The 9,812-nt window shown below is 39.6% G+C and overlaps 1 protein-coding gene across 1 annotated transcript in view; it reads left to right on the top strand.

Moving 5' to 3' along the window:
• Window positions 1-1,874: 1,874 nt before the first annotated feature.
• The window catches only part of LOC116259656 (copper-transporting ATPase PAA2, chloroplastic), a 28,281-nt gene continuing 20,343 nt past the window's right edge, over window positions 1,875-9,812 (top strand). The window contains exons 1-6 of the mRNA XM_031637518.2: window positions 1,875-3,051; window positions 3,386-3,463; window positions 4,156-4,253; window positions 4,403-4,456; window positions 5,997-6,083; window positions 9,280-9,444. Of these exons, the coding sequence (XP_031493378.1) occupies window positions 2,430-3,051; window positions 3,386-3,463; window positions 4,156-4,253; window positions 4,403-4,456; window positions 5,997-6,083; window positions 9,280-9,444 (1,104 nt within the window). The 5' untranslated portion in view covers window positions 1,875-2,429. The remainder of the gene's footprint in view (window positions 3,052-3,385; window positions 3,464-4,155; window positions 4,254-4,402; window positions 4,457-5,996; window positions 6,084-9,279; window positions 9,445-9,812) is intronic.

Here is a 9,812-nt window from a genome sequence, read left to right as displayed (position 1 = left end):
TCGGGGTTGCGTTAATCAGATAGCAAACGCTTGATATAGCATATAGCGACAAATTATTCTGCAGGGACACTCAGGTAAAACATGGCTCTAGCAATGTTGAGTAAGTGTCTGTTCTTTCATTTACACATTCCGTTCTGCTATGGAGTGCCAAGACCGGCTAGCTGTAGGATGACTCCTTTGTCTCTAAGAAAATTTTTGAACTCAGACCTCTGTTGTCCAATCTAAACACTTTGATAGCTTTATTATATTGAATGCTGGTCATTTGGTAAAACTGTTTGTAACAGTTTAGGACATCACTCTTCTTTGACATAAAACTCACCCGCGACATTTGGGACTTGTCGTCTATGAAACAATGCAAGATTTTTGAATCCCGACCTTGACTTCAACAGAGCTGGTCCCCATACACCTCCATGAACTAATTTAAAATACTTCTTGCTACTTACTTCTGACTCGGGAATCACAACACTTGTCATTTGTTGGAGTTCATTGGACTTGCACACATCTGACCTTGACTATAAGTTGGGAACCATAAACTATAATACACGGTTTGATGGGTGACCCATTCTACACTGCCACAACTTGAACTCCTACTTTTTCCTTGTTGCTGAGAATTCTTTGAACTTTTGAACATGTATGGTGTACAATTCCCAGACTTCCTGTCCTTCACCAATCGTCTTCCAAGAGTTGTGATTTTTGGAAAATCACCTTTCGAGCAGATAATATAATATTATGTTAGTAATCTTGCTTATTGAAATTAAACTTATAGAAAATTTGGGTACATAAAAGACTTTAGTGGGACTTGATTTCCCTGTAAGAAGAATTTTACCAACATCTTCTATCGGGACATCTAGTTCATCAGCCATGCGTACTGATTATCTTGCATTTTTGCAATCTGCTCACATTGTGAATGTCGCATGCTATGTGATTTGTTGCCCCACAGTCGAGCACCTACATGTTGAGATTATAACAAGAGATGTAAGCTAATGTGTTACCTTGATCTTTCTTGCCTTCAGTCTTTGTGTTGGCAGCCGTTGCTAGATTCGATTGTGCAACCTGTAGTAGCAGTTTAGCAACTTATGTGATACTAATTTCACCTCCCTTGGATGTGTTCCCATGGCTGTTCCGTTTAGCTGGTCTGCCATGGAGATCCCAACATTTACCTTGGTAAGTCCAACTTTTTGCAGTAGGTGCACTTGATTCTAAATTACGTTTTGATTCTTTTAGCATTGTCTTGACGATCTTGCCTTGTGATTTCTTTGAGTTCAGCTTTGAACGCCACTTTCATGCACTGATATGCTTCCTTAAGTTATTGATCATCACTCACAAACTTTCGCCTAGTTTGTTCGTAGTGGGAGTGTCCAGTTTCTCCAATCTTTGTTTGATAGTGTTAGGATTCGATGTGGTTGGTCGACATTGTGACAGTTCATCTCACATTCGCTTCGAATTGCTCAAGCAAAAGTGAGAATGTTTAATACCTTTAGAAGCTTAGCAAGATCCTGCTGGAGTTAATAACTGATGCCAGATTCTGCTTCTCACCACAAAATTCTGCTGGAGAGGACATGAAGAGTATGGTTGTTTGATAAGAAAAGTACTGTTTCATTGGAACACATGTTCTTGATTAACGAAACAAGGTATGAAGATGCGTTCAGCATTTGATTGTTGGATTCATCAACAACATTCGCGATTATATTATAGTTTCTGAAAAAAACTCGACATGTTTTGTGACGTGCTTTAAAAAGTTTTTAAATGGCGTAATTTTCTTCTCATCAAAATTCAGCCCGCCGCTGGACGACTTACATCCAGAGTGCCTCGGTTAGAGATGGCTGGTATGTGTTGTTTAATTGTTTCGATTTTAATGGATTCTTGAAGGGGAGCTCAAAGTCGTGCCTGAGAGGAAGCTGAATATCAGCCTCTAAGAGATGACCACGAACTTTTGCAAAATCTTGATGATGGTGATTACGCTCAGGTAGAAAGGATAACAAAAAAGGAACCTGAAGATTCGGGTGACGCAGGCCTGGCGTTAAGCAAATTGATGCGATTTAAATTTTAATCATGGAGGGTCGCGTGACGGTTAAGCTGGCAATTTTTACGTGCCATCCAATTCGAGTCATGGCGCTCGGATACTATTTCCTTCTGCAAAGATTTTTCCTTTTCTTTGTTTTTGCTTCCGCCCCGGACCTCTCTCTCTCTCTCTCCCACCTTACCCAAGCATTCGCGTCAGTATAGGAGTTCAATTCAGACTCGTCCCCGACCTTTTGCCACAACTATCTAGTGGTGGAGAGCAGGCCGCAGAGGTGGTGGGCCTCGTCGCTCCGTAATCCGTTACCTCGCCTCTCGAATAAAACGCCATCCACTTCCTGCCACTCGTTTAGTTTCGCTCCCTCTGTAATGCTGAGGGGGATCGAACATCGCCTGCTCCAGTCCAACCCATGGCATTGGCGGGTGAACTTCTGCAGCGCGCCCTTCCCTTCCTTCCACTTGACACCATCGTAAAACATGGAACGGTCCTTCTCCCCCAACCATTTCGCACGTCATTCCACGCAACTTCGCGTCTGTTCCGACGGCGTTTCCCTCGAACTCGTCACGGGATCTGCCGTGCTGAAGCCGTAGGTATCGGATTGCCGACTGCCCTGAACTCGCCGGAAACGCAGGCGGAAGAGCGTTCCCTGCTCCTAGATGTTAGCGGGATGATGTGCGGTGCCTGTGTCGCTAGGGTCAAGTCCATCCTCCTCGCTGATGATCGCGTCGATTCGGCGGCAGTCAACCTGGTTACTGAAACCGTGGCCGTTAGGCTGAGCTCGGATGTCCCGGTGAGCGCTGCGGAGGATCTTGCACGTAAGCTCACTGATTGTGGATTTCCCGCAAAGCGAAGGAACTCGAGGCAAGGGGTTGCGGATAACATCAAGAAATGGAAGGACATGTTTGAGAGGAAGGAGAAGTTGCTCGCTAGGAGCGGGAACAGGGTTGCCATCGCCTGGACCTTGGTTGCCCTGTGTTGCGGAGGGCACGCTTCTCATTTACTGCACTCGTTCGGAATTCATCTAGCACACGGTAGGATTCTGAACCTTCTTTTGCTTCTCCATTCAGTTTTTCCTGTCATTCGTAGCGTAGGGCTGGACTTTCTGTGAGACGCTCTTCTTGTATGTTCTCATGATGCACCTCAAAATAGACGCGCAGTATGTCGCGTTAGATTAAAAGGCAGAACAAGACGATATCGATCAGAGATTCTATCATAGTCCCGACGTCTCGGTGTACGTCTGCATGCACGTATGTGTATGCGGACGTGCCAAAGCTCGTTATTTTGCATTTAAGAACAATTATGGGATAAGTATTCTTTAACAATCTACACCAAGTGATTTGTTCGTTCATTACAAATTTGATGTAGGGCCAATCTGGGATATCTTGCAGAATTCTTATGTGAAATGCTGCACTGCGTTGGTTGCCTTGTTTGGACCAGGAAGAGGTGAGCCAAATTACTTTTCTGTCATTATTTTCCAATCTCTAACTTGCACGTGAAATTCACACGTTTCACAGTTACTGATTGATTTGTATATGTGTACATGTTCAATAAGATGGCTATTGTTAATCTTGTTATTATATTCTACTAATCACTTTATTTATTATGTTTTACTGGTCACGTGATTTAACATCCCAAGAGATGGGGGTGACCGGTTTTATCTTACGCTCACCAAGAAAAGATGAAGAGTTTATAAACCTTGGCTCTCTGCTACTGGTTGGTCTGACTTTTAGCCTTTCCAGGCAGAAACTGAAATTGTTTACAAGGCTTATTAAGATATGCCAGACTGAGCAGTTTGGCAGATCTTGGTTGGGTCATTACAGTTGGAATCAGCACATTGTTAAACACTCAAACCTGGCATCCCACATGCTTGGACTTGTCCTGTATTGATTATCTTGAGATAAAGTCAGATTTTTATAAACTTTAGTGCCCACTGCTAATTGCGTTGCTTTTTAGACTTTTTTAGTGCAAACTGAAACTGGCTGCAGCGCAGGTTAGCATTTGGGTCAATCTTGGTCGGGTCATTATGCATGTAAAATGTGCTCAAATATGTGCTGCACATATATCTGTGCATGCACATGAACATGAATCCACTGGAAAGAAAAGAATGTAAACTAGTCCTTTCTACGTGATTACAGATCTGCTTGCAGATGGTGCAAATGCATTTTCGAAAGGATCTCCTAACATGAACTCTCTTGTTGGTTTTGGATGTATGGCTGCATTTGCTATAAGTTTGGTGAGTTGGCTATCGATGTCTTCCTCAGTTTTTGGCAGCAACAGCTTATTTTTTTAGTGCTTGAATCTCTAACTTATTACTATGAAAGATTTGTTTTCTTTATAGACATTTCAATCATTCTGACATATAGTTCATCTCTGTTCCTCTAGGTGTCCTTGCTGAACCCTGGGCTTGAATGGGATGCCAGCTTCTTTGACGAACCGGTAATCTACTGCCACTGCACATGTTAGTCTTGGTCTCATGCCTAGGCATAACATTTTGAATGCTTAGGTGTTCCTGATCTTTTCTTGTCTGGTGCATTTTAAATGACATTTGGTTATATCCTGAAAGTTAGACATGATAAGTACCACAACTTTATTTTAGCTGTTTGTTGATGATAATAATAATAATAATAATGAAATAATAATGTAATAATTTTGTTATCATTTTACTGATACCACCGTTGTTATATTCATCTTAGCTAAATTTTTCACCTGATAGTCCTTGATAATTAACAAAAACTTGTAATGACAAATTTTGTAACCTGGACAAGGAAATTTGTGCATTAGTGCATGGGTAATCCTGCAAAACTGATTTTTTGGTCCAACGTATTCAATAAAGTTCAGCACGATGATCAATGAATAACAAGAAAATAATCCTCAGTGCAAAGTGGACAGAAAAATGTTGCCTGCAAATACCAACGTTATACATGAAGTTCATAAGTATGTTTGCAGGATTTTCTTATTGGCATTAACATGGTCATTTTGACTTTCACTGTTAACCTTTGGTAAGTGCCGGTGATGGCATATTTACACTGTCAAGGCATATCTATCTCACTAAACCTATGGCATTATAGAGTGCCTCAGTGATATTGTTGGCATGCATTTGTTTGAGGATCTAGACAGGACAGTGGGCAAGTTTTCCCAGAGGTGGTTACCTTCATTGCATATTTCCACGACTCCATATTATTTGGTCTCTTCATGTGCATGTTCCACATTCCATGTCTTTTTTCTCCCTTTAAATATGTGAAGATGGTCACTGCACCTCCATTTCTCTCCTTATTTGTTATTGCATGTAAATGACATACTTCAAATTGCCGGTGTTGACGTATAGTTCCTTTTGTGCAGCTCCCAAGTTGTGTGCTTGTTACTATGATAAAATGTTCTGTAGTGAGTTTAGTTAGTCTCAAAAGATGTTTCATTGTACTTTTGATGCTGGGATTTCTTGGTTCTGGTGAGTGGATTGTCTTGCGTATTTGAAGGCTGGAGTGATGGAATTTGCAGATAAACTTTTCAACATTGAAAAGGATTTCCTCTCATTCATCTATTAAAATTTATGCAGGAAAGAGAAAGTACTGTAACTGACTAGCTTAATGCTGTCGGTTTCAGGCTGAACTCTATTCTCTTCTGTGTGTGTGTGTGCATTTGTATGCATCTCTCTTCATACTGCATACTTTTTGGTCCTTTGTGATGTTTGAGCAGGGTTTCCAATAGTGTAGAGTCAGTTTCTTTTAGCAACTCAAATATTTCTTTTGACCGTTCAGGTTCCTTTTTCTTTTGTTTGCACCTTTCTTGTTCCGTGTGTCTTAAAAGTTAAAACGTTTCCTTTTTTGTATTTTGCTGGTATGGTACAATAGCATATAGGTACCAGTTTAAGTGGTGTACATCACATAAATCCACTAACAGTCAGTTTCTTATGAAAATGAAGTTCACTAGCTAGAAAATTTTCATATTTCTTATGTGCATCTTTTTCTTTAGTATGCAGGTCATGCTTCTTGGTTTTGTGCTTCTTGGGCGTTCGTTGGAAGAAAGGGCAAGACTTAGAGCATCTAGTGATATGAACCAACTGCTGGTTAGCTGTTTGCTCAACACTGTCTCTTTTATTAATGTTCTTTGACAACAGTATAATGAGTTTAGAGTGGCCTGGTCATGTTAAATTGGATAAAGTTTGTACATTTGAGAAATTGGTCAATATTAGGATCCAATCCTGGTTTTGTTGTTTCCCTGGTTCAATGCATCATTAAGTTGTTCCGGCTCCATCTTACGACCAATGTGTTGTACTTGCAAGCTTCCCAAATACTCTGGGGTTTTGAAAGGAGCTGCATCCATTCACTATTCTGATCTGTTGTAACACCCCAAAAATTTAGTTTCGTATTGAAGATTGTGAGGGATTTTCAAGGGTTTATAAAGGGGTTTATTGAAAAGATGGTTGTCCTGGTTCCTAGCCTTTTTGGGGCTGGAGCTGAAACTACTAGGGGGCGGGTTGGCATCCGCTGAACTAGGGCCCCGAGCCTAGGAGTGGGTTGGGTTGTTACAGTGGTATATGAGCCGGTTCAACACTCGGACCTAGGGTCCCACACGCATGGAAGCGTGTGTCTTAAGGGGGTGGATTGTAACACCCGAAGATTGTGAGAGATCGTCAAGAGTTTATAAAAGGGGTTATTGAATAGATGGTTGTCTTGATTCCTGGCCTTTTTGGGGCTGGAGTAGAAACTACTAGGAGGCGGGTTGGGATCCACCGAACTAGGGGCCTGAGCCTAGGAGTGGGTCGGGTTGTTATATCTGTGTTCAGCAACTAACAATCAACTCCATTGCATACATTGTTTTCCATCTATATCACATTGAAATTTCCAAATTGTGGTCATAGTTTCTCAGTTCTCTACCAATTTGAAATGAATGCTTTTTTTCATTTCACGCACTGCTTCCTAATTTGGGTTTGCATAAGAACTGTAAATTGACACCTATCTGGTAGGCTATTGCTGTCTCTGTCATACCTGAGTCAAGCTAGTGTCATGTTTTTTGAATGTTGGTGCATAATTTGAAACGAAGCCAGCTATAGGGGTTGATTGAGGTTTGTTAGACTAAAAGCTTAGGTAGGGTTCAAAATTGGGCACTTGCACCTGGAGCTGAAGACGTGAGGCCGCATGTTCCTTGATAAGGGTGGATTATAGCACACAGTATGTGTGGAACGATTTAAGACTAGTCTTATATGAAATATTTTAAGAAATCTTTGGTGGTTTATTTATTTGTGTCCAATACCACCAATTGTCCTGGTTTGTAGCTTTTTATGGTATGAGCTGAAGCTGACAGTAGAGTGGTTGGGGTACGCCATGTCAGCCAGTTGGATTAGTTTCTGATGAGTTGTTTACAATTTCAGGCTTGGATTTCAAAACATGAAAACACATTTTACTTAGAGGAGTTGGATTGAAGCACCCTATATGTGTGGGAAGACTTCAAAATAGTCTTATGCCAAAGACTTTGAGAAATCGGGTTTATGAACTGTCTTGTAACCTTTTAGACACAACAATGAAGTTGGCTACAAAGTGAGTTGGGATTCACCATATAGGATACTTAGGTCAGTTTTGAATCAGGTAGTTACAAGTGCTATCAAGGCCTAGTTCAATACCTAAATTTGGAGTCCAACATGCGAGGACATGAGTTTCTTAGGGATGGAAAATTGTAACACCATATATGTGTGAAATGACTTAAAAAATAGTCTTGTATTGAATATTTTCAAAATTTTGAGGGGATTATATATCCATGTGACTCGTTTATTCTACTAGCAGAGCCCCATATAAGTCAGACATTTTCCCCCTTAACTTCCCAAAAAATCTCATGTAAGTGCATAACAGTTACATACAACACCCCGTTCAACTAAAGATTTACACATTAGTGCTCTTGCACACCAAAATTTCTGACCCAACCATTGGTTTGTCCTAGTTTATAGCCTCTTTAAGGTTCAAACAAAAGCACGAAGCAGCTTGAGTTTCACCACATTAGACACTCAGACCAATTTTAGGTGGCATAGTTGCAGATTATATGTTCTAGCTTCCAATTTTAATTGGTTAATGATAATTGTTTTTCGAAGATTTATCATGAGAAAAAGCAACATATGTGCATGTGTTGTCTCGTATGGTCTTAGAAACTCACCTAGGCCTACTTAGGCTCCTAGGTCTGGCTGATTGACCATGCTTGCTGTTCCTAGGTGCCCTGCCACTTGAAATGCCTAGGTTTGCCTGGGCACTCGACAGCCTAAGATTTTCTTTACTCTGTCTAAGGCAATTATTTTTTCTTCTTTTGTGGTCTGAAGTAGTAATTTTTCTTCTTGGTCTTCTGTTTCCATGCATATTTTCTTTTCCTCATTCTCTTGGATGTTGCATGTGATTTTGCATTAGAAGTATATCTGTATGCATGCATGTATGTATGTGGGTGTATATGTACTTACAAATTATAGTTGCAGTTATAGTTCATATGCTATTATAAGTTGAACTTTGTGTGTTGTATATGTATGTGTGCATGCACATATATATTAATTTTCCTTATAATTCTTTTTTATCAGAATTATAATAGAAGATGGTGTTACAATAAATGATGTTAACATGAAAGTTGTGATTATGTTGGGGATTTATGTGCTCTTTTTAAAATATAGAAATTAGATTAATAATTTTAGGTTTTAGTGTAGGCTTTTAGATTGAAAAAATTAAAGTTAGAGACTTAATAGTTCATATTTAGGAAATTTTGCATGCCTTATAACATTGCAAAGCAATGATGTTAAATTGTAAACTTGCTCTCTTTATGCCGTATAACCTTTGAACTCTAGTAGTTCAACTTTCTTATATAAATCTCTCAAACTGTTAGTGATGTTTATTATCATGTTTTGGAAGGTTTAATGTGACTGTTCTTGTCCATTTTAATTGTTTTATTTTCTATAGGTTGATAATTGTAGATTTTTCATAGTGAATCATTTCAGTTTTTATTTGTTGGGACTGCTTAATGCTCCTATCACCTAGGCTGTGGGCTTCTCCTAGGCTGTGCCTAGTAATTTTAGCAACATATGCATTCTCTTGTATCTTTGTTAATGGTCCAGCATAGTTGCATTGTTTAGCGAAGCCTTTCAGATAAGGATTGTGAATTTCCTTCTAATGTTTTTATTCCTTTCAAGTTTCAAGTTTGTGCATCTGCTATTAATTATTGACCACATGCTTTCTTTTTAACATTGTTACGCTTTGCTGCTTTGCTATTAACAGTAAGAGGATTCTTTGATGCAGTCATTAGTCTCTTCTCAATCACGTTTGGTAGTTACATCTTCTGAGAATGGCATATCAGATGAAAATGCAGTATGTGCTGATGCAATTACTGTTGAAGTTTCGACGGATGATATCAGAGTTGGAGATTCAATCTTAGTTTTTCCAGGAGAGACTGTTCCTGTGGATGTACGAATTACAATATAAGCTTTCTGTGATATTTTATCTGTTGTTATCTTTCTTCAGTTGCATAAGCTGTGATTGGTTTCAAATCTTTATATGTAACTCTGTTCTGAGAAGACTGTTCCTCTAGATGCATGAACTATGATGTAAACTGTGCATGATGTTTTCTATGGTTCTAGCTTTTAATCAGTTGCATAAGCTATGATTGGCTTCCATATTCTGTGTTGTGTTTCTTTTCTTCAAACACAGCCAAGCTACTGTACAACTTTGTTCTTATTTTTGTACTTCCCTTTGATAAGAACTATTGTATACAAAAGGTGTTACCTGCACTTTGTTACCAGGTAAGGGCTGTTATAATGTTCTCTTGCATTTTC

The sequence above is a fragment of the Nymphaea colorata genome, chromosome 8 (assembly GCF_008831285.2).
Source record: "Nymphaea colorata isolate Beijing-Zhang1983 chromosome 8, ASM883128v2, whole genome shotgun sequence".
Lineage (NCBI taxonomy): Eukaryota > Viridiplantae > Streptophyta > Magnoliopsida > Nymphaeales > Nymphaeaceae > Nymphaea > Nymphaea colorata.
Note: the sequence above shows the minus strand (reverse complement) of the source record. Positions and strands in the feature narration are given on the sequence as shown.